Source organism: Dipodomys spectabilis, unplaced genomic scaffold, assembly GCF_019054845.1.
Source record: "Dipodomys spectabilis isolate Male_0828 unplaced genomic scaffold, ASM1905484v1 ptg000001l, whole genome shotgun sequence".
Taxonomy (NCBI): Eukaryota; Metazoa; Chordata; class Mammalia; order Rodentia; family Heteromyidae; genus Dipodomys; species Dipodomys spectabilis.
This window is the reverse complement of record NW_024870678.1, coordinates 23,220,214-23,246,358: the sequence shown is the minus strand read 5'-3', so window position 1 is coordinate 23,246,358 and position 26,145 is coordinate 23,220,214. Positions and strand designations below refer to the sequence as shown.

The following is a 26,145-nucleotide window of genomic DNA, read 5'->3' as shown; positions in this document are numbered from 1 at the left end:
ATAACATGTCAAGGCCACTGAATCAGCAAATGTTCAGAAATCTATGCTTGACTTACTAATCAATCACAGGCGGATCTAAAACTGTAACGATACAGACTTATAAATACACTGATTCAAATCAATGCAAACAATAACTCAGCTCCATTAGTGAATTAAATCCCATCTAGTTCTAGCCATTTAAAGAGGCTTACACTAAGGTTAAAAAAGTGTTGCCAGGCACATGTGGCTCATGCCTGTAATCCTGGCTAATCAGGAGGCTGAGATCAGAAGTACTGCAGTTTCGAGACCAGCCCAAGCAGAACAATTTACTAGACTCCATCTCCAAAATAACCATCAAAAAGCAAACATTTAAAAAAAGACCTTGTAAAACAAAGTCTGTTTAGAAAAAGACAAAAGCAATGTTAGGAAAATAAATAATAAAGAAATAAATAATCTGCTTTACAGGCTAAGGGTCTTTAGCTTGTCAGGAGGAATCCTGCCCAGCACTCACCCAGCTTCCTGGACCACCCAGCTCTCCTGGGTGCCTTCAAGACAGTACCCAGGGTAGACCTCCTTTGCCACCCACCTTTGTTCTTTCTCAGCTCCATCCCTACATCTTTGCCTATTACCCTACTGCTAGACAACTGCAGAACAATGAAAAGAGCTAAAACATCACTATGTATCTGGGATGTCGGTGTTGTCTGAGGACACTCTGGGCTTTGCCTTGGATTGTCTTTGACTAGATTATGTTTACAGTTCTGTGTATCATAGCAAACTCCTCGCAATGCAAATGATGGCATTCATAAAGGTTGCGGTGAAAACGGATCCTGCCTCCTCTAAGAACTGACACCAGACCTTTCAGTTCAGTGCCGTGAGGCTAGACCAATTTTGCATCTATCAGAAAATTCATGTCAGCATTTAGTGATTACCTATATGTGTCTGATCTCTGATTCCTCTGAGCTAGTCCTAAAATCTCTTTTAAAAATTTTATTTGATTGTAAAGATGCTGTGGGGGGGGGGGGCGGGGGGGGGGAGGGGAGGGTTACAGTTACATTTTTTACCCCTTCCTTTTTCTCCTAATCTTCCTTCCCTCCCCCAACAGCTATAAAGTTCATTTCCAACAGTGTCTTGTAAGTATCATTGTTGCAATGGATCATCCTGTGACCTTATTTCGGCATTTTGTTATTCCCCTTCCCCTACCCAAATTAGATAAATGTATATACAAGATGCAGGGTACCAAAATCAAATACGGTGGTAACAGTGGATAAACCATAGGGGGAAGAACATACAAAAGAAGCAAAAAAAAAATCACATAGTACATTAAAAATGACAACGACAAAGAAAAACCTCTTGTGTCCATATCTTGGGGTTCATTTCGTTTGGCATCCTCTTATATGGTCACACATACATAGCTTTTGAGCTCTTCTGCTCATTTGATAAGATTACCCTAGACATATACTAATTATTGCAAATATGGGAAACTATTGGACCTATTTTTCTTTGGGTGTAAGCCCTAAAATCTTATATGAGTTATATAATGAATGAAACACAAATCATTGATGACACATGTTCACACCCTTTTTTACCGCAGGTATATCCCTATTTTGAAGATCTTAACACAGACACACACACGGGACATACAGGTTAACACAATCATGAATGGGGATATAGGCTAATGCAGTCATGTACAGGAATATATGTTAATTTGTCTTAACAAGGGAGCCATCGCTTCCAAGGAACATAATAACTTACTTTTTAATAGGATAATAACACAGTAAGAAACAAGAGATATTCAATTATAAGAACAAACATTGTGAAATGGGGAGAGAGGGTACATAATTATACTAAAAAAGAGGGTAGATAATTGTTAAAATTGTGCATGAAATTAAAGGCAAATGAGATATACAGATATCATGCTCAATTTTCTGGTTGAGATACATGCCTTCATTTAAAACAATAAGTGATTCTATGAAAAAAATACATAATGTCTTCTTTCACTGTTTCTGTAGTTGTTTTTAATCTCAAACCTGAATAACCCACACATCCTACTCAGCCATGAAGTAGAGGTGCTCAGGGTTTTTGTTGTTGATGATTAAAATGAATTCAAGCTCAGGATTAAAATATTCTTAAGGAAGACTTCTCTTCCTCTGTAGAGAAAAGGTAATAAGCCACTAACCAATGGAAAGCACCATATGCCATATTCTGCCATTTCACTTTAAAAATCGAAGTTTCAGATCTAGTAGGTTGATACGGAGTGGGAAAAGAGAACGGGGAGGACTCGGGAAGAGGAAGCCAGCTGCAGTGGTATCTACCTGTAACAACTCAAAAGGCTGAAATGGGAACATTTGAGGTCAAGCAACACTGTGAGACCCAAATCTCAACAAATCAGAACAAAACACCCAAAGCAACAATGGATATGTGACAGCACTCATCTGAAATCCTAGCTAGGGAGGAGGTAAAAATCAGGGGAGCTGAGCATGGTGGTGCATGCCTGTGAACCCAGATATGATGCTGGTGTCATAGTCTAAGGCCAGCTCCAAGCAAAAAGTGTGAGACTTTACCTGGAACAAAGCTGAGGATGTGACTCAAGTGACAGAGCACCTGCCTAACAAGCACAAGGCTCTGAGTTAAAACCAACTCCATGAATAAATAAACAAATAAAAAAGTAAATGAAGGCTTCCCTTTAGAAGACTCTGGAGGTGGCCTGTGTAGAATCTGTCAAATGACAGCTGCATCACTGTCTAATTTGCTGACAGAGTCATGGAAGCACACAGGAAGCTCACACGATATCTACCAAGAGTAAAGGGAAAAAGTGCTTACAAATGCACAAACCTTAAGGAGGGGACTCACAGTTTGAGGCAAAAGCCAAGACCCTATCTGAAACAGAGCAAGAGAATAAGATGAGACAGGGAGAGAAAAAAAGAGAGAAGAAATGTGAATAAATCCTTGTATAAGTCTGCTTTCCTCCTGCCAAGATCTTAAGTAGCAAGTATCTCACATAGAGAATTGCGGATCTGAGGTCAGAGTTTTGAGTAAAAGTAAAAGCAGCAAGTTTTATGGATTTGGGGTAAATATGGGTTTTTTTTGGGGGGGGGGGGGCTCCGGTCGTGGGGCCTGAACTCTGGGACTGGGCGCTGTCCCTCAGCTCTTCAGCTCAAGGCTAGCGCTCTACCACTTGAGCCACAGCGCCACTTTTGGCTTTTTTTTTCTTTTTGCTTATGTGGTGCTGAAGAATCGAACCCAGGGCCTCATGCATGCAAGGCAAGCGCTCTACCACTGAGCCACCTTCCCAGCCCTAAATATGGGGTTTTTGAGATCATGAATATTATTTAGAGAAGTTTCACTGAAAGTTTTCTTTGAGGTCCTAGGAGCTGGCAAGTTAACTATTCCTCTGCATTACAAAAGTATCTATGACACACATGCTTCCCTCCATCTATTCAATAAAGATTTATTGAGAACCTCCACAGTGTCAGAAATATAACAAGACTCTGCTCCAGTCCTGTGAAGACAGATAGAAAGGCCCACCCTACTGCAGGGTAATGTGGACAATGACAGCAATTATAGAGCCTAGTAAAGTAGGAGGGGCCACATTGAAGACTAGGGTGCTTTCAGGAGGAAGTACGAAACTGTGGCTTAGAGCAGGAGTGAGTTTAGACTGAGACAACTACTGGCCTTTGTGCAAAGGGCATGATGAGGAAAGGGACGTGTTCGGGGCAGTGGGACCAATCAAAGTGAATGAAGAACCCAAAGTTCCAGCTTTTCGCAAAGCAACTAAACGGTTGCTGAGAAGGTTACTATTTTGAGAAGAGGGTATTCTGCAGGTGCCCTGGAGTTTGCTGATGGCTGGGCCCCATGGCCTAGCTCACTTTCTTCCCTCACAGAGTATGGAGTGGGTACTCTTGGCCACCCGAGGGTGGGAGCTTGCAGGTCTGCCCAAGGATATTCAAGTGGAAAATTCATTCTTTAATCCATCAGCCATCAGCTCTGCTGGATCTCCTTTAGCTCAAGCCCAAGTGCTCTGAGGTCTTCACCCTCAGAACATTGTCTAAATGCCACGTTTTTGTGCTTGTGCTTAATGTAAACTTTGAAGAGAGACTTGATTTTCATCATTATTTCCAGAAGCCCCTATTCCATGTTATGAAAATTAAATATATTCATACAGTATATTTCTACGTAAGTTCCATTTTTATTTCATTTTTACTTTTTCCTGCCAAGCTGGCTTCGAACCGTGATCCTCAGATCTCAGCCTTCTGAGTAGCTAGGATTATAGGTGTGAGCCACCAGCACCTGGCTTGGCTTATTATTTCTGAGTATGTCGCGGCCACAGCCCACATCAGTACAGATGCAGTGTGGCGATGCTTCCAGATGCTATGCAGAACATGAGAATTCCAGCACTTCCCTTGGGCTCAATACTGAGCAAGCCACGCCACAGACCCAAGCTACTAATGAAACCAATGTTCCCAGTAAGGAGGTCCTGCTGGAAAGCTCACCACTCATGGAGCAGATAAAATATGTCAGAAGACACTTCACACTAATATTCTTAGAACTGTAGCTTTTTGAAACCAAAACATTATAATGAAAATGCCAGACTTCAGATACATGGGAAATTGAGATTCATTTATGTTCTTTAGTTTTATCGATTCCCTCCACTTTATTAAAACATTTATACAACCTGCTGATAAGGTAATTCACCTCAAATGATTTGAGCTGTTAATTTAACAGTGCATTCCAACTGCTCCATTGTGAGATTTGCTTTATTGGTGAGTTTTCCATTTCTTATTCAGAATTATATTCTTTTCTTGCAATTATGGGGACAATTGCTCTTGCCCTTGGGAAAGGTGTTCAAATGTACTGTAATTATCTGAGTGACATATGGCCTCCTTTGCAAGAATGAACAAGATAAGCAGGCACAGAGATTAGGGAGGAGGATTTTTAAAATCATCACTCACAGCTAAATCTAAAATTTGAAAAACCAGCCCATTCATTATGACTGATCAAGTGATTTGCTTGGTTTTTAGAGGCAATGCTTCCATAGCCTAGAGAAGGAAAAGGCATAAGAAGATTCCAGAGCAGGAGCCCCAGGTGGCAGTGGCTGGAATGTCACCAGTAAGGAACTATCTTACAAGAGTGGCCTATGTTGTGCAAGGCCAGCAGACGCAGGCCAACCTCATCCACCATGGGACATAGGGTCTGAGATCCCACTGCTCTGCCTGCGATGTTCCAAGGTTCAGGGAGAGCATCAAGTACTTGTTATGTGCCATTAAATTAAAAACTCACATAATTACAAGAGCATCAAGGAGGAAGGAGTTGAGATACTCGATGCCTCCAGGATATGCTCTCTGCAATTCCAGGGCTAGTCTGTCACAGACACAGAGAGTATCACCTGAGATAAAAGGTAAACAGGACACACAATAATGCTAGTCCCCTCCTAAAGTCCAATTTTGTGGATGCATATTGGACATTTTTGAACATTTTTATCCTCTAACAATCTTAAGACATAATATCTAAGAGGAAATGGATTTAGATATAAATCCTAGGATGCATGACCCTAAAATAATTCTTCTTCTTCTTCTTCCTTCTTCTTCTTCTTCTTCTTCTTATTATTATTTTTGGTCAGTCGTAGGGTTTTGAACTCTGGGCCTGGGTGCCGTCCCTGAGCTCTTCAGTTCAAGGCAAGCACTCTACCGCACCATTTCCGGTTTTCTAGTGGTTAATTGGAGGTAAGAGTCTCACGGACTTTTCTGCCTGGGCTGGCTTTGAACTGTGATCCTCAGATCTCAGCCTCCTCAGTAGCTAGGATTACAGCCGTGAGCCACCGGGTTTGAACTCAGGGCCTCAATAAGCATTTGGGGAGGCCCAATATGGAAATTCATACATATAATATAATCACAACTTTACAAAATATGCATTCACAAGGGTTGAGCATGGTAGTGCAAACCTGTAATCCCAGATATATGAAAGGCAAAGATGGCTGATTGCAGTTCAAGTCTCACCTATGCAAAAATTTGGCAAGCCTCAATTTCAAAAAAAAAAAAAGCAAATTGGTTGTGGTGGTATATACCTGAAATCTTAGCTAGGCAGGAGGCAGAAGTGGGAAGAGTGCCATAAGAGGCCTGCATGGGCAGAAAGTGTGAGCCAGACTCAGTCTGAAAAATAAGCTAAATAAAAAGGGCTGGGGTGTTATTCAAGTGGTAGAGCACTTGCCTTATAAGCACAACATCCTAATTTCAAACCTGAGTATCACCATACAGGTGATACATACCTGTCATCCCAGCTACAGCTACAGGAAATGCAAATGGGAGGATTATCACCTAGGCCAGCCTGAACTAAGATTGTAGAACACATCCGTAGCTAGTGCAAAACCTTGAGTTCAAACCCTAGTAGTACCCCTTTCATGAATACATAAAGAAAAAAGTAGACGAGCAGTTACTGCCGGAAAGGAGAGAGTAAGATTTTATAGGCAATACATGGAAAGCTGGAAGTAGTCTGTGTCTTAAACTGGATAGAGGTTGCCTAGATGCATAGTTTATTAATCTGTACATTTAAAATAAATGCATTTTTCAATACAGATGTCATATATATATTTTAAATTTTTTTTTGTCTTTTTATTAATGAGGAAAAAAACCATTTTTAGATTTAGGGGTAATCTTCTAAGTGTAATTTTCCAAACTCCAGCATGAAAAATAGTTAAGTTTTATTAAATACATAGAGGTAATATCTTGACATGAACTGATAATGTCTACTTCAGAGACTAAATATGGTGGTTCAAGCATGTAATCCTAGCTACATGGAAGGTAGAGACTGGGGAGGGAGTTTCAAGTTCATGAAACTCCCTCCATCTTGACCAATGGCTGGGTTTGGTGGTACACACCTGTCCATACTAGTTCCAGGAGAAGCATAATGGCTGAATATGGTAGCATATGCCTGTCACCTAATGATGTGGGTGAGCACCAAACAGGAGTATTTCAGTATAGGCTTGCCAAGGGGAAAAGTGAGACCTTCTCTCTAATAACCAACACAAAAGGCTAGAGGTGTGGCTTAAGTAGTAGAGCATCTTTCTAAGATCCCAAGTTCAATCCCCAGTACCACCAAAACAACAAACCATTAAAGAGAGAATTAATGATACCCAAAAGGAATGTATAAAGATATGCGAACTTTTAGGATTACACGCCTGTAATCCTAGCTACTTAGGAGGCTGAGATGTGAGGATCATGGTTCAAAGCCAGCCGGGTAGGAAAGTCCATGAGACTCTTATCTCCAATAAAACACTAGAAAACCAGAAGTGGCACTGTGGCTCAAGCAGTAGAGCGCTCCCCTTGAGCTGAAGAGCGCAGGGACAGGGCCCAAGCCCAGAGTTCAAGACCCACAACTGACCAAAAAAAAGTAAAAAAGATATGCGAACCTGTCCTCAGCTTATATATACTAAACTAAGCACTAAATGAGCACGGAGAAGAACAGGACAGGCACTGAAGAGTACAAAGTCAAGAATTCTCAAGACAAATTCATACAGAAAAAGAGTCTAATTATATAAGCAGGTATAGAACAAGCCTGGTATCACAAGTCTAATAACAGAAAAGGGCTATCTAATTTAGAATCAAGGATAACAGAAAAAAGAGAAAATGTTAGGGCTCTATGAGTCATGATCTCATAGGAAAAAAAAACTCAAAAGAAAAATTTTAAATGAAAGATAACTTCATCTCAGTTAACAAGAGAGGGCGTGGAGTATTTCTTTGCCCATTGCCCTTAAAGAATGGCCCCAAAAGGCTTGTTTGTCAAGTCTTAGACCTTTAAAGATAAGATCTTACATTCTGTCAAGAAGAAAGGAGGTATAAGAATGCCTTTGGATATGCTTTCTTTTTCAGACTTCTAAGAAAGAAGCTAAAAAGAATAGGATTAATAAAAACATTGACTCAGATAAATCTTTTCTAAGACAGAATATATTATGACAGCCCTAAGGTGACGTCATGAGGAATGACAGGATTTTGAAAGCAGCCAGGAAGGTACTAAGAAGTGAGAGAAAGAGATGTTCTCAGAGAATAAATATAAACAGAGGGTAAAAGTAACCTGCAATCAGTAAACTTGCCCAATGTTATAAAAGAATAAATAAGATAGGTCAAAATTAACTGAAGCCATCAATTACATCAACTCAAGTTATAATGGCAGACTTGAGGACAGAATTCTTTACAGCTACTCAAGAGCAGGCATCCATGCCCGGGTCTCTGGATCTAGCTTGGCCTTCTAACTGGCTTTGCCACATAAAGAACAGTATGTGGCTTCCAGATCTAGCCGCGAGATGCCTTTGCCCTGGCTTGCTTACATGTGCAGAATGGTCAAGTGAGGCCCAGACTCACACAAGAGACTCATTGTTTAGAAGGCCAAGGTATGAATGAGGGCCACTGAGACCGCCACACCCAGGGTAAGCCACCAAATAATAGGAACCATGTGAGGGGAGGAGTTGTCCAGGTGAGACCAATAGAAGGCCCAAATTTCTCACTTAGAGAATTGTGAGCAAATAAAACATATGGTCTGGCTAAGGCACTAAGCCATGGAATAGTCATATAATAATAGGAAACTGATACTAGGTAATAACTGGACTTAGAACACCTCTTCTTTTATCCAAAATCCAGACAGGTGTGGAGGCATACATGTAATCTCAGCCTCCGGAAGGCTCAGGCAGGAAAACTATAGTTCAAGGTTACCCTGGATTGCATAAGAAAACCCTGTCTTGAAACGAAGAACAAATTCAAAACCCATTAGGTCACACAGTCTGAACATAAAAGGCCTCTCAAAGTTCCTTATGTATCTAGCTTTTTATCTGTTTTTTAATAAGGGTATTTAGACTTGTTACAATTTTTCTCCCCTGGCACCAAGGTTCCAATTCAGGGCCTTGTGCCTGGTATGCAGGTACTCTACCACTTGAGCCATGTTCCTCATTGCTTTAATTACTTTTCGGGTAGGGTCTCACATCTTTGCCCAGGCTAACTTGGGCCACAATCTTCCATGAAGCCAGGATGACAAGGCAGGCACCACACGTGGTTGAGAAGGGTCTTGCTAACTTTTTGCTCAGGCTGTCTTCAAACTGCCATCCTTCTGAAGTCTGCCCTCCTGAGTACCTGAATTACAGCTGGGCAATATGGTTAGCTTTAAAGGTTTGCCTCATATATCACCTGAAAAGAGAGAAACATCTTACTTTTTTCCTTTCTAATTTAAATTATTTTCATTTCTTTTTCTTGGATAATTCATCTGGCTAGTACTAACTCTAATGAATACAATGGTGGAAGCAGGCATCCTTGTCTTGTTCCTGACTTAGAGAAGAGCCGTTTTGTCTGTTTATTGACTGTGATGTCAAGGATGGCTGTGGGGCTATTCTTACTGTCATTATAAAGGTGATGTACAGAAGGGTTACAGTTACGCACATCAGGTCATGAGGTATATTTCTTTTTGGACAATGTCACCCTTGCCTTTGTTCTCTCCCAGTTTTTCCCTCCCATTCCCTCCCACAAGTTGTATGGTCTAGTTTCAAGATAGTGTCTGGTGAGGACCACTGCTGAAACTGTTCACCCTTTGTCCTTCCATTTCTGTGCTCCCTTTACCTTTCACAAAGACAGAGAAACAAACAAGATGAAAGAAAGGAAAACAAAACGAGCAAGAAAACCCTGTTCATTCCATTTCTTGGAGTTCATTTTGACAAATATTATTTTATATAATCAGAGGCACAGAGGCGCTGTGATTTTGTGTTTCCCCTTAGAATATCCTCCTTCGGTCTCATTGTGAATGCCTAGAGTCCTATATAATTTATCATGTCTGGCTGTATTTAGATCTAGCTTCCACAAATGAGAGAAAATATGCACTGACTGTCTCTCTGAGCTTGGCTTACCTCACTTAACATGATTTGGCTGAGGGATTTTTATGTATGGTGTTTATTATGCTGAAGAAATTATTTTTGTCATTCCATTTTATCACCATGACTGCCTTAATAGTTATGTGTCTTTTACTAAAACTTCGTAAAGGTTATCATAGGACTTATAATATACATGCTGAATTTATCACAATCTACCCTCAAATAATATTATCTCACTTTAAATGTACCAGTGAGAATTTTATCTTGATATACTGCTAATCCCTCACTTCCCTTGTTCCATTATTGCCACACATTTTTAGTTTTGCATACAAACTCTCCCTTGAGATGAACAAGCCATATCTACTTAGACAATCTGCTTGAATGTCTAACAGGAGATAACTCAAACACAGCTCAATTGTTCCTGTCCCAACTTCCTCCTCACTAAATCAAACCAGTGCCCAACTTGTCTCCAAATCCCAGGAGTAAAACATCATCTGCTGCTTCTTTCTTAGCACATTTCCAATCCATCAGGTATTTCTTCTGCTATCTTTGAAATGTTAGGTTGAATTATATGAAAGTTCCAGCAGTTTAATACAGTGCAACCTAACATATCCTGAATCTTTCCATCTCTTCATCCCCAGGACTCAAATTCACCATTGTCTCTTGCCTGGATTACTTTAAGAGACTCCAAACTAACCTCCGAGCCTTCACCCCTATCTAAAGGCTATTATCCCATAACTACCGGAAGGAACCTCTTAAACACAAATCATATTCCATCATTTTTGTGATTCTAAGCCTCCAATAGGTTTATAATACAATTACTGCTAGACTCAAAACACAGTATGGTTTACAAAGCCCCACATAATTTGGCCCCTATCTATTTCCTATCACCCTCCCTCTATCATTCTAGAGTTCAGCCACAAAGGCCTTCTTGCTGTCCCCTACTCATACCAAACCATTTTTTTCTCCCATGACCTGCTATATGCTGTTCCCTCTTGCTTTCTCTCTGGATAAAGACATAGTGACAAGGTAGTTATCTACAAGGCAGGAAGAGCCTTCACCAGGAAGTGAACCTTCTAGACCTTGATCTGGAATGTCCAGCTTCCAGAACTGTGAAATAAGATGTTGTTGTTTAAGCCAGACATTCTGTGCTGTTTTGTTCTGATAGCCTAAGCAGATCAGTACAGAGAAATATCCAATTCAGCCAGCAACATCAACATTCAATTTTTTTCTAATGACAAGTAAATCAATGTATATTTTAAAAATTCTACTGTGGAATACCATAATACGTCAGGAAGGTAGACATGTTTGCATTTGCATATACTAGCTCTGCTCCGCCAGCACAGGCTCTGCACATACCATTTCCTTTGCCTGATGGTCATTGTTCTCTTCCTATCATTCACACCTGCTCGTACACAGATGTCCAGTGAGCCACACATCCTGTGGATTTCTTACACAGGTGAAATACCTACCCTGATTATGAGCTCGTAAGTCACAATGCACTTCTCCTTCTCAGACTTGTCACTATCACCCATTCATATCCATTTGTGAGATGATCTGATTTAACACTGGATTAAATGCTTCATGAAAGCAAGGCCACATATATTTTTATCCCACTGGGAATTCCCAGTATCTACAAGGTCTGGACTATGAAAACATTTATTGAAAGAATAAATGCATAAATTATTTCTAGGATCTCACAACTTCAAAATTATATTCCTTCTGAATGAGCTCAGAGATTTTTGGCCCATTTGAATGTGCATTATGCTGTAGAGCCGCCTGCTTATGTATATCTCCAAGACCGCGATTCTATTTCCTAGCTACACTCAACAACCACCACTACTGCAGTGCACACAGACTCTGTTATCCAACGGGAAAAGACAGATGGCAATCACTAGGCTACAGACAAAATATATTGCCTTGCAATATAATCTCTATTGAAGGATGAGTATCATTGATTAATAAACCCTCTGCTCACAAGGTTCCTTTTAATAAGGTGTGTCTATGGAGGGTCTAGAAATCAGCTCAGTGAGGAGCCCCCATAATGGGCATGGAGGAGTTGCAGGTGCCACTTCATTCCAGTCTGGGTCTTACAGTGCACAGGTAATGAATACTTAATGTTTATTTCCATAGGATCTTTTGTTTGGTACTGTCATGTTTCAAAGAGTACATTACAGCTTTTTTAAAACTAGGGTAGAAAACAGGTTCACTCGTCTAATTAAAACATCAATAATAGATGTACTTCTCAGAAAAAGGAGCTAGTTCATTCAAAGTACATTATATTTATATGGAAGATGATTCCATTTCACTTTCTTCTTTGTATAGGCTATGAAGTCATTTTCAATTATTTTAATGTTAATGAGACTGTTCTAATGTCTAGTGAGACTATTTTAAACTTATTATATTTAAATTTGTCATAAATTCTGAAAATGAAAGAAAACCTGTGTGTTTAAGTATTTGTAATGTAAAATGGAACTTACTTTTTGCTTAATTTCCAAAATAGATCATATAAGCTTATTACCTTAATCACACTCTAGAATATCCACGTATTATTTTGTATTTCGAGGAATATGTTGGTTTTATTACACCATTTGTGTTACAAAGTATCTTACTGCTCAATATATTACATTATTTCTGACATGAATTTATAACTTCTGAAATAGAAATTGGTTTTTTTTTTTTGGGTCTGGTCATGGGGCCTGAACTCTGGGCCTGGGTGCTGTCCCTCAGCTCTTCAGCTCAAGGCTAGCACTCTACCACTTGAGCCACAGCGCCACTTCCGGCTTTTTTTCTTTTTGTTTATGTGGTGCTGAGGAATCAAACCCAGGGCCTCAGGCATGCAAGGCAAGCACTCTACCACTGAGCCACAAACACAAGAATATATAGATTATAAAAGAATTACTCTCAAATTATTAAGAGATCCAAAGGGAAAATAAAAAGTTTATTCATTAAAACAGAAACCCTGGACAAAACATGTGGAGACCAGAGAGGGATGGGTTCTGTTGGGGGGGTCCTTTGTGCCAAGTGTAGGGCCACAGCCCCCCCTCAGGACACATCATCCCATTCCATCTTTCTTTTACACTCTATTTACTGACCCAAAGCCTTCAATATGTTAGACAGAGAACCTTTCAGAAGTGACCTCATCCTCTCAGAGAAATCAATCTTTTGAGGGAAGAGAGATATGGCAAGTTTCCTCATTATTTCAATGTTCAAATGCTCAAGCTTAGGAGACCAGGCTTTACTAAATGCCCTCATCTGCACTATAATGATAATCCATCCCATATGCAGAATAGTTGTGGGCTGTACCAGTACATATGACGATTCTATTACCTGAGTAGGACTCTGAAGACTCAAATCCAACCCACAAGTAAACTCCGTGTGATGCTCCACAGTTTCAAGAAGAGGGTCAGGCTTTGAAACATTCCAGAATCTGTGAAGATAAAAAATAATAATAATAAGACAAACTTAATGGTTAAAACTATTCCTATAAATTTATAATAAGAAACAATAGATATTTGAAACATTAAAGATTTTACCAAAATAGGCTCAATCAATTAATAAAGAGCCTTTTTACTCTTATTAAAGGGAAAATATAGGGAAAAACATGTACTCCATCCTACTGGATCTCAAATCAACATAATTACTGTTAATATACCTTTGTAAAAGATGATAGTATTCCTATTAGAACACCTTCTAAGATCTACAGTCTGCCAGGCCATGGACTGGACATGAGACACTCACTATATGCCTGCCTTCCTGGCAGTTCTGAAGGCATTCATGCTGATAAAACACGAATATTGGATTTGATGAACTCTTAAATACTTTGTGGCTTCAAATTCTACTTCATTCCTCAAAAGGTAACATGAAAAGATCTTAGGTTCAATTTACATATCAACAGCAATTCAAGTTCTTTAAAATATACCTGTTCTGTGAAAATGTCTGTAATTCTGAGACCGCATTTATTTTTTGATGAACAGCTTTTCTCATAGACTGCACAGCGAAGTAATTCCCAGAGTCAAGGAAAACAGAAACATGTTTTCATGGGTAATATTATATATTCTACTTTTCCTTTACAGACTTTAAGTGCTAATATTTACCATAATATAGCTCTGATTTCTACTGTTCAGAGAATTTGTCTCTATTGTCAATAGACAAAATAGTATTTTAGCTTTCTAAAGCTTTATCTGCTCATCATCCTTTTTATTTGACTCTAAACACACTTTAAAATGACATATTCAGAATCCTAGAGTCATACCCTGATTCAGCTTTTTGAATGATGTACAACAAGGAACACACAGAAGGTTGGGCAGATCCTTTTGAAAAAGAGCAAACACATAGAGCCAACAGCCATAGTTTGTTTAACCTGGAGGTATTATTTCCCTAATAAACACAGAGTTAGCCCTATTAAGATTTGAAAAGGACTGTTGCTATGGGTAATACACTGTGTGGATGCCATAGAAACACTGGATAAATAGCTCCTTTATCAGAATACTGAGACATAGGGAATATTTAGGGGGAATGTTTTACTTCTGAAAGTGAACCTTTACAAAGGAAGTAACAAGCCACAGGCCTTCTAGGAAATCCTAATGGTGGTTGGTCTCCATTGCTTTTGTCCATTTGTTTCTAGACAGTGAATGCTGCCAAGATCTAATTTTCTGGTTTCTGATTACACTATGTAAACAAAAGTAAACATGTAATTGTATAATCTAATGTGTAAGATCTGGTTAGGCACTGATTTGCATTATTCAAATAATAATCAAGTGATTTTGCATAGATCCACTACATCCCCAAAACTCATAATGGTTTTAAAAATAAGCAATTTAATATGGCAAAAATGAGTTAAAAGAACATTAAGGGGAAGAAAATAAGTTGGAACCTTCAGTGATATTGTTAAAACACATGCCATAAGATCGTGATGCTAAGCTTTTCTGCAGCCAAAGAATAAAGGGAAACACAACAAGACCAGACTCAAAATCCATAGGCACATCCTCCTACAACACTATGAAAGCATGATCCCTGAGAGGTTATAGACAGGAAACCCTCTTCATGTGTAATGAAAAACCTCAATATCATACAGGTACACGTAAAAATGTGTCACCAGTGCCACCTGCCAGGCAATGGCATTTCCCAAAAGGACAGGTTAGTAGAACCATTCTATGAGACAGTCAGTTTGACATAATACAGTGTCCAGTTCTTTGAATATCTCGGGTGCAGTTTTATTTCAGTAGAATACGTGGGCTAAATCCTCTTTAGGTAAACCATAATCACTGACTTTTCACTGGAATTTTTTTTTTCCGTTGGTCATGCAGCTTGACCTCCAGAGGCCTGGGCACTGTCCCTCAGCTCTTCAGCTCAAGGCAAGCACTCTACCACTTGAGCCACAGCACCACTTCCCATTTTCTGGTGGTTTATTGGAGATAAGAGTCACACACTTTCCTAACCAGGCTGGCTTTGAACCATGATCCTCAGATCTCAGCCTTCTGAGTAGCTAGGATTACAGGATGAGCCACGGGCGCCCAGCTTCACTAGAACTTTTTAAGGATAATAAATAGCAGCAAGTTCCTGGAATGCAGTTTCTGTTACAGTTATGTTGATTCAGTTAAGGAAAAGCTGCTCTGAGAACAAGAAAAGCAGTTCTCGTGGAAATGAAGATGCCTAACAAGTACACACATGTGAGGCCAGCCAAGTTCAGCATGAAGGTGTGAAAAGGGAAGCCACTGCTCACAGGAGGCTGGGCTCATTTTCACTAAGTCCATTTGGTCTTATTCTATACATAGCTAAACAGGCCACGGAGAGTTCTAAACCTCAGAGTTAAGTTGTGGCCATCACAACTTTAACCTTGGAAAAAATATCAAGTGTTAGTGTGCATTTTACAAAAAAAACTAATAAACAATATGCATGTTAAAACTCCAAGGACCCTTTATGGTGGATGGAGAGTTAGTCTAGCAAATGTCATAAAAGCTTTTCTGGACATAATAACAATTCTGATACAAATTATATAATACACAAAATACATAGTGCAAAAAGTACAAGAGGTTCATTTCCAGTGGAAGGGCCCACAACATACAGACTTAGTTCAACCTTTTAAAACAACTACAAATCCCAGATAAAACACCAACAACCACAAAATCATTCACACAAGTATCCATGAGAAACATTCCGGTAAAAAGGAAGTGAAGGGGCTGGGAAGGTGGCTCAGTGGTAGAGCGCTTGCCTTGCATGCTTGACCCTGGGTTCGATTCCTTAGTACCACATAAGCAGAAAAAAAAATCCGGAAGTGGTGCTGTGGCTCAAGTGGTAGAGCGCTAGCCTTGAGCTGAAGAGCTGAGGGACAGCACGCAGGCCCAGAGTTCAGGCCCCACGACCGGAACCAAAAAAAAAAAAAAAAAGGAAGTGAAGACTGGAGCCCAGAGCAATAAACAGGTCAAGCCTTTTCTTGACCACATTTGCTAAACATGGAGAATGGAAGCTTTCATATTCTTAAATTGAAAGAGATCAGGACCAGGAAAGTCAGGAAAAAAACCCATATTAATATGTAGGATTTTAAAATATTTTTAGTATTCTAAAGTATCTTATAAAAATATTTTAAGTACTGTAAATTACACAAGCTAAATAGGTTGAGAAAACTAAAAGCAAAGCAGTATTGTCACTATAGTATTTCTTTGTTGGTAGTACTAGGGTTTAAACTCAGCATGCCAGGTGGGAAATCTAGAGTTTAAGCCATGCCTCCAGTCCATTTTTGCTCTGGTTATTTCTAAAATAAGGTCTCACTTTTTGCCCAGGCCAGCCTGAACCATAATGCTCCTTCCGGTTCCTGCTGTAGCTGGCATGACAGGTGCATGCAATCATGCTTTTTCTGTTAAGACAGGGTCTCGCAGATTTTTTTTTTTACAGGCTGGCCTAGAACCACGATCCTTCTGATCTCAGTTTCCCACACTGCTGGGATGACAAGCATGTGCCAACTATTGGTTGAAATAGGATCTTATGAACTTTTTGCCCAAGCTGGTCTCAAATCACAATCCTCCTCACTTCTGCTTCCCAAGGAACTAAGAATACCATGTGAGCCACTGGCACCTAGTCAATAATTTACTCTTAATTACCAATGGCATTTAAGCACAAAAGAAACAGATGTACTTTTCTCCTTACTGCCACTCCAACAGCAACCACAGTTCACAGTTTGATGAGTACACTTCTGGGACGTTTCCTCATGTCTCCACTCAAGTTCCACCAGGAAAGAAAGTGTTGTAAGGAGACATTTGGATGGGTGTTTCTCTGGGTTTTCTCTCTTGGCAGGGAAGGTAGTGGACAATGTGTCTCCTTGCAACCTTCTCCTGAACTCGAGTCCTCTAACTGAATATATTGGATAATATACCCAATATTATATAATCGAATATGTTGAATAACTATCCAATATAATACATATTAATATATTCAATAGAATGTAATTTAATTTACATATATAAAATAGGGGATATATATGTATACATATATAATGGTATATATCATTAAACACAATAAGCAAAAGAGACACAGCTACAGCCATCCCACATTCTAGTCCCAGTAGAATAGACTGACCTGAGAAATAAAAGAGGGGACTTGGGAATAATGAACAATCGTGGCTCAAGGATCACAAGAAATCCTGCCTTATAATTTGGGTATATTATATATATATAATTATATATATATGTAGTTATATTGAACATATTATTCAATGTATTCAATCATATTGGATATATTATAGATATATAACCCATATGGATCTATATAGATAAGTATAGATATAAGTATCTTTTTTTTTTTTGGTCGGTTTTGGGGCCTGAACTCTGGGCCTGGGCGCTGTCCCTCAGCTCTTCAACTCAAGGTTAGCGCTCTACCACTTGAGCCACAGCGCCACTTCTGTCTTCTTTTGCTTATGTGATGCTGAGGAATTGAACCCAGGGTCTCATGCATGCAAGGCAAGCACTCTACCACTGAGCCATCTACCCAGCCCCTAAAATGCTCTCTTTTTTATTGGGAGAAGTCAGTCTACATATGTCGTTAAGTGAGCAAAGAAGACATTATTTTAAAGTGAAATGTCTGTTTGGGTCCAGCATATATACTTCTTGGTGCCTTTCTGTCTCTGCTGATGAAATCACTGACTATTTAAGCTGTCTGATAGGAAGTAATGTACTGTGATTACAAAGTATGACAGAACTATAAGCACATTTTTCATTTAAATTGGAGAATATAATACAAAGTCTTAATTGAGAAACTTTTGCTTTCTGATACCACAATTCTTAAACAAAACAATGATTCAGGACTGTATTAATATCAAAATGATTTTAAATATAAGTCTGAACAGTTTGAAAATTTATTTCAAAAATTAAGCTGAAATTATCCTACTACAGTAAGATGTAATTTGAAATTTCACTTTTGATATTTAGCCAATGGGTGAGTTCAGTGAAAAGTTTTAAATATTTCTAAAAGCTCTTCCTTTTTCTTTCCTTTTCTCAACTTACAAGTTAGACATTAATTCTTTGTGACTTTTTGCTAACTACAAAGAAAAAATGGAAATGTTTTGGCCATTTTTCAATGCCCTCTACATGCACTATTTTTAGGCTATGTGTAAGTGAATTTTCTCATCATAATTCCTTCCATTTGCATTTCTTGGGTCCAAACTCTAGACAATTAGCAAAAAAAAATCTTTACCCATTTATTAACAATGTATAAATACCACTATGTGTCAGGTACTACATTAAATACAATAAACAAAAGAGACTTGGCTACAGCTATCCCACAACCTAATCCCCTAGACTGACTTTAGAAATAAAAGAGGGGACTTGGGAATAATGAACAATCGTGGCCCAAGGATCATAAGAAATCCTATTTTATAATCTGGGTATTAGCCATAAGAAAGGGATTTAGGCTATTGAAATTACATTGGGAAGGGGAGAAAGGAGAGAGTAAGATCAGTTGAAATTCAACATAAATGTGTGAAAATGCAACAATGAACTCATCCCCCTACTAGTATAACTAATGTATTTAAAAAAAAAAAAAAGAACTAAAAGACAGGGTTTAGGAAAGGGAAGAGTGTCCAACAAGGCCCCATAGAGAAATTTAAACTGCAGGAAGTTATGCTGCCAGCATAGATGCCAGGGTAAGTGGCTTGAGACTTCCCAAAGGCTGGAGTTGCCCTCCTGAGTCCCACATCAAAGGCACTGGTGCATGGGGTGGAGGGGGTGGGCACTGTAGACCTTCACAAAGCAGCTGTGGTTTGAAACACCAGCCAGAGGCGCCATTAAAGGCAGCGAGAGGCCAAAGGCAGCTGCGGCAGATGCCTGGCAGTAAACTGAAGTTTGGGACTACCTGAGTCAGGTTAGAGACAGCTAGGACTTGGAAGATGTATTTGGCAGTTAGTTGTCTATGGCTCACATTTGCTGACCAGGAGGAAAAAAAAATCCCTTTGCCTGAGGCCAGAATAGCAAGGAAGCTTGCAAAGTACTCTCTGTGTAGGGTCTGGCCCATGGCTTCACATGATGAACAGGCCCTCCCATCCTGACCTCAATCACATGATTGACACAGTGAGGCAAATATCCACAATACATAAATAAATGTATGTATATACATATATATAAATGGGCATGTATATGCATATATACAGATATACAAAAAAATAAGAAAACACATTTTGTTTTGTCTTCATTGCTCTTTAAAAAAATTACTTGTATTATTATTTTTTATTTTTTTATATCTGATACAGGAAATTTTGTACCCCTGCTCCCATTTACTTTTTTTGGTGGGGGGGGGGGTGGTCCTGGGACTCAGGGCCTGGGGCACTGTATCTGAGCTTTTTTTGCTTAAGGCTGGCACTCTACCACTTGAGCCATAGCACCACTTCTGGCCTTTTCTATTTATGTAGTACTGACAAATTGAACCCAAGGCTTCATGCTTGCTAGGCAAGCACTCTACCACTAAGCCACATTCTCAGCCTCCCATTTACTTTTTAATTCTGTTTTTCTTCCCCCTTTCTCTGAAATAATTATATCTGACCTTCCCAATTCCCTTTCAATATTCAAATTTAAATCATATTTTCTTCCTGTTTCTATAACCATTCCCCATTTAAGTTTTTCTTCTATCTAAGTAGAACTGCTCTCTTCTCATGTGTTCTTCTATGCTGACCTCCATTCCTAATCTTTGGCCATTACCTACACTCTTACCTGGTACCTAGATCATCTGCAAACCACTTTGTGTGTGTGTGTGTGTGAGTGTGTGTGTGTGTGTGGTTAGTTGCTTTGTTTTGTTGTGTTATTTAGCTATTCAATTTTCTTAACTTCTCCTTCCACTCTCACCCCAACACAATCTTAATGAGGTCATTCTGCTTTCCTCACTTTACTTTCTCATTAACCTCTGCTATCATGCTTACCTCCAAGCTCTTCCTTCCTACATCACCAAATTATAGTATTACTTATTAGTGTTATCTCAACTATATTCCTCCTATGATACCTTTGTTTCTGAAGGTCTTCCTAGATCAGGAAGATATATCTTTGCTTCTGTACGCATCCAAAGGTATTTGTGCACTGGTGCCCAATCTTCATTGGGGATTGTAACGAACACAAGATTGTGGTTGATCAACTATAATATTTTGTAGGTTAGTTTCCTTACTCTGAAAGGAGAAGAGGTCTATACCCAGTGCCTAGAAGACTGATTATTTGACAACTGAGACTGACTTCCAGAATCAAGTAACAGGAAAATACCTACAACCCAGCCAATTTTAATAAGCTGTGAGAAATCACCAACAAAAGAACACAAACGGTTGAAATCACCAAAATCCAGGCACGAGATGCGTAAGTCTCAGCAAACAAACAACAACAAGATCAACAAAAAAAACCACTAAATTCATGACTAAACAAGGCAACATGTCTTATTCAAAAACTGTCAACTCCACAATAAGAGACTTAAATGACATGATCAATGAAATGACCTGCTGTATAAACAGCTGAATGAATTTAAGTAAGATATAAACAAATGAGCTCAGAAAATTCAATGAATAGTTGACTGAAATAAAGATGATGGAGGATTAAAAAGAAGAGGTGGTCACAAAGTCTTGAGGAGCTCAATAGCCCAAATAAAAAACTCAGTCAAAATCCCAACTCATAAAACAAACTGAAAATAGGGTATCGGGTTTTGAAGACAAAGCACAGGAATTAGTCAATAACAATGAAAAAAAAAAAACTAAGGTAAATGAAATTACCAAAACATAATAATAAAAAACAAATAATTACACTTGGACCTGATTAAATAAATAGCACTCTAAACATTCACACAATGAAACCAAAGGAGAATATTCTTAGGAGAGGATCACAATGGCTCAATAGCTATGTGCATATGATCGGATAAAATGATGTTTATTGAAATGAACTCAAAGAAATGGAAACAAGAGGTTTTTTTATTGTACTGTTTACAGTTCTATTTTTGTTTATTTTTCTTCAGCTTATCCTATTTTGTCACTGCCTTTGATTTCTGTACCCTTTGTCTTGTATATAAGATGATCTGATTTGGGGAGGGGAAGGGAACCACAGAAATGATGGGACAAAGAGTGAACTAATTCAACAGTGATACTCACTAGACACTATGTTGGCAATAAAATATTCAACTTTGTGGAAGGGGTCCAGGGAGGGGAAAAACTGGGAGAAAATGGGGGAAGAGGGGACACTGTTCAAAAAGAAATATACTCACTACTTGTCTTATGTAATTGTAATCACTCTGTATATCACCTTCACAATAAAATTTAAATTAAAAAACAAAAAAACCCACATTACTATCAAAAGACCAAACCTATGAATCATGAGGAGGAAGGTAATGGAGACAGTGAATGAGAGTTAAATATGGTGAAAGTAGTTTATTTGCATTTATTAAAATAGAATAGAAAAAACCTGTTGAAATTGTTTTAAGAAAGGGGAAAGACAAAAGGGAGACTCAGAGGGGTGAGCTTTATTAGGATGTGTTGAATGCATGTATGGAAATGACACAGTGAAATCTTTGCTGCACAAATAATGTATGGTAAGAAAAAAAAACCTCATTAAAAAAACTCAGGTCTAGACTTACATAAGAATTTGTGTAAGAAACCAGTTCCCAAAGCCGGGTGCCGGTGGCTCACTCCTGTAATCCTAGCTACTCAGGAGGCTGAGACCTGAAGATTGCAGTTCAAAGCCAGCCTGGGCAAGAAAGTCCGTGAAACTCTTATCTCCAATAAACCATCAGAAAATGGGCAGTGGTGCTGTAGCTCAGGTGGTAGAGCGCTAGCCTTGAGATGAAGAGCTGAGGGACAGCACTCAGGCCCAGAGTTCAAGCCCCGTGACCGACCAAAAAAAAAAAAAAAAAGAAGAGAAACCAGTTCCCAGGTGATGCTGATGCTGCTGGTCCCAGGACAGCACTCTGGGTACCACCGTCTTAGACATTACTATTAACCATTAACATACTGTGGCAAAGACTTTAGGGGGGACAAATAATTTGGTGAAAAAGCTAGGCAAATCCGTTCACAAGAAAGGTAACATTATTATTTAATATAATTTATTTCAGCAAATTACCTAAAAGGCTTCTCTCTCCTATATTATAATAAATGACAAAAACCTTATCAGTTAAGTCCTACTTCCCAGTAATAGAATGATCTAGCACTGTTTCACCTTCAGCAAGAATTACATATTTAGCACTTCACAGTTTGCCACTTTCACATGACATTATAAAAGTGCTTTTGATCATCATAAAATCTTTTAAAGTATATACAGTGGGCAGTCTCATTTCAAAGATTAAGTGAATAGTCTCAAAGAAATTATTCAGCCTACTGTTCCACAGCTAACAAGAAGCAGCTCCCAAACCCATACTCCACTGACATCTTGTCCAGTCCTTTTTCTTCCAAAACATCCTGGTACGTATCCTCTAGACCTGGACCATGTCAGGCAATTCAAAACAGAGATAGGCAGGATCTGAGATTCTTAGGGAAATTTTGATTAACAGGCTGAAAGTCTTTCCCCAGCTCTTCAAACAATATAGAATTCCTAAGACAAAGCCCATGCCAGGATTCCATTAGTTAGATAATCAATATTCTAAAATAGTACCCTAAGGAAATTATGAGCCAGAATAAAGGTGAACTCCCATGGCAATGAGTTTAGGAATTCCTTTCCTCTTCTGGTACTTTTATATGCACTTACTGTATTCTTTCATCTACTTTGCAGTCTCTTGCTAACTTGTGTACCACACAGTTTGTATGGTTATCAAAGGGGCTCATCAGTTGAGTGATACATAAATTCATGAACTCAAACATATGAAATCATAGATTTATTGTGCATTATGGAAGGAATTTAAGCACAAATTGCTGACTAGCAAAATAATTTTGTGAAGAGCTAAACCTGTTTTCATTTATTTACTCTAAAGTATTTATTGACTGCTAATATTCAGGCTATTATTTGCAAGATAGGATTGGAGAAATGTTAGGGTTTTTTTGTTTTTGGAACTTAAAAATGAAATTTAAAACAAAAAAGCACTAACTAGTAGTGAAGAATAGATATGATTATTTTTGAAAGCTCATTGAATAATTTTCAAAGATAACATTTAGAATAATTAATTACAAATACCTAGAAACCACACCATAGTTCATAGTTACTAACTTCCATGGTTAAATATAGTATAATTCTAGAATTAGCTTCAATATCAAAGTGAATTAATTATAATACTTCAATTAAAACTTTAGTCAGACCAGTATTTTAGAGGGACAGGCTCCTCTTCATTACAATAAACATTAAGCCCAGGAACCATAAAGCATATAACTTAAGAGTACTTTGACAAATTAAAGAAAACCATTAGGCAGATGGAAGGCTTGCTGTGGGAATATTTATGGCTGCAATATACAGGGATACAGAATGATTTTTTTTTTGAAGAATGCTACATCTCAACAAGAGATGGAAGATGAAGGAAAAACTCCTATAGGGTTTGCTTATTAAGTTTACTGGTACAAATTGAAGAATCATAAGATCATCTTTGCAGTTCAATTTTGAATATTTGATTAAAACACCCAAAACTGAAAGAATTCTCCACATGAAGTATCAATATCAAGCTCAGGACCTGATCAATCACATTAATAAGGACAGCCTGTGTGATTTGGACTAAAACTGGCACCAAAAAAGAGGCTGCATAGCTGAAGAGCATGTCACAGAAGTGCAGATAAATAATGGCAGGTAAAGCTTCAACAACATGTCACACCTAAACAGTGAAAATCATTACACCCACATTGGGGTTCTGGGGCTCTGGTAAGGGCTCTGGTCATCCATTAGCTTTGCCACATGAATGCTTAGTACTTGATCTCTGTAGCTAAGCAGTTTTGCATAAATCCATTGGGGTCCTCAGGCTGTGGAACATCAGCACAGCTCACAGCCAAACGGGTGGGAGGAAGACAGAGAGAAAAACAGACAAATAGACTAAATAATTCAGTTCCTTTTCTGGTAACTGGCCATGAATGCTTGAGGAAAGGAAAGAAATCAGTAGATCTGCAGAAAGAGAAGGCAGGATAAAGCAGGTACAGAAAGTACACCAGCTTCAGTACTTCCTTAGGCTGCTGCACTCCAGCCCTGGGGCACAGAGAGACCAGTGGTTCTGAGAAACAGTTTCCTTTTTCTATTTAAACTAGCTAAAAAGATGTCTGTTTTACACACATGCCCCAGATATAAAATATGAACAAAGATAAGGGACTCTGCTGAAACTATTTAAGATGAAAACATGAAAAATTACCATAGTTTGTTCTCTGTATAGTTCATTCCATGGAGTTGAGTCCATGTAGTAGAGTGGGGTTTCAGGACAGATCTCAAGGGCAAATTATTTATTCCTGATTTCTCAGAGAACAGAGTAAACTCTGACCAGTTGACTGGTAGTAGCACTCGGTTGATCTAAGTAAACAGACTCACTGTATGTGTGCAAATAACTGCTATGAGGAAAGTCTGAGATTTCTGCCCAATTACCTTTTTCTTAAAAAACTCTAATTGCACAGATTTAGCCCGTGACAGACAAGCATCTTCCTGCAGTAACCCGCAATCCTTCACATAGATGCAATCACTTTAAATTCTTCCCATTGTTTCTTCTGCCATTTTGCTCTAAATAGTATGCTCACTGGATTTATTGATTTTCATTTTCAGATATTATCTTTTGATTTCCTACTATAGGAATGAAGCAGCAGCAGCATCTACTTAAGAAAATACAAACACAAACAACAAAAGCTACTCTGTGGCTTTATTGAACCCATACAGCACAATTTTTTAAAAAAATTATAATGCAAATTAACAGACAAAAATCCATAAATTTTCTGTGGAAACTAATCAGCACAATTCAAAGTTCAAAGCAGTGACTTATACTGCATTAAGCTAAGGTTCAACATTCCTCTTCCCTTTTACATTTATCTATTTATTCATGTGCTTGCATGAGGTTATGAATTAGACATGGATTTGGCTTGATTCTTAAAGAAAAATGTTAGTACTCAATAATACTGAAAATGCTCTGCAGTTATAAGTCAGGCATTTAAAGTCTAAAATCTTACAACTTTCTTCTAATTAATATATATTGTTTCATTTTATGGATAATTATTTTCATTTTTTTCTCTTGACATTTAACTGACAAAATTATACTTATTCACAAAAAGGTATTTCCAATATAATAACTGATACAAGGATTTACTAACTTAAACACACAGAAAAAAGTCTCTTGGGACATATTAAAACTTAGCATATCAAACAAAGTTGGGAGTTATCAGTTCATACATGCATAGATCCTGACCTGCCAGTATACAGAGCTCAACGAGATTTACCAGTATATTTCAAACTACCGTACTATAAGAACAAAACTATCTATCTTTAACCTTAGTTAACCATCAAGATACCAATATAACTGTTCCAAGCTTGTTGACTCATGTAATTTTCATCTAGGCAGTGCTGACTTAGCCACAATGGAGCAGCAAGCTTTCTCCTCAAAAAAACATTTTATCTAAACAAATCTGCTGCATTACATTCAGTCTTATTAGTAGCTACTTCAAATATAACTGAAGTGAAAAACATATTAAAACATAATTGTTGCAAATTTTTATAATCAGAGTGACCACAAGGTATCATAATGTTTCATCGAACTTAAATGTCACTTACATTTGCAAATATTTATTTAGCATAGCCATGCCCCAGGTGCCAGGGACAAAGAAAAGAAACAAGCTCTAGGCTATAATCATGCAATGTGCTTTATTAACACAAGATATCCTTCCAAGAATTAAACAAATAAGGGAATACAAATATTCTCCTTAAAAAGGAAACAAAAAG

General features: G+C 38.4%; 1 protein-coding gene across 1 annotated transcript in view; it reads right to left on the bottom strand.

Moving 5' to 3' along the window:
• The window catches only part of Pex7 (peroxisomal biogenesis factor 7), a 60,049-nt gene that overhangs the window by 887 nt on the left and 33,017 nt on the right, over positions 1 to 26,145 (bottom strand). Inside the window, exon 9 of the mRNA XM_042672773.1 lies at positions 13,151 to 13,250. Coding sequence (XP_042528707.1) covers positions 13,151 to 13,250 — 100 coding nt within the window. The remainder of the gene's footprint in view (positions 1 to 13,150; positions 13,251 to 26,145) is intronic.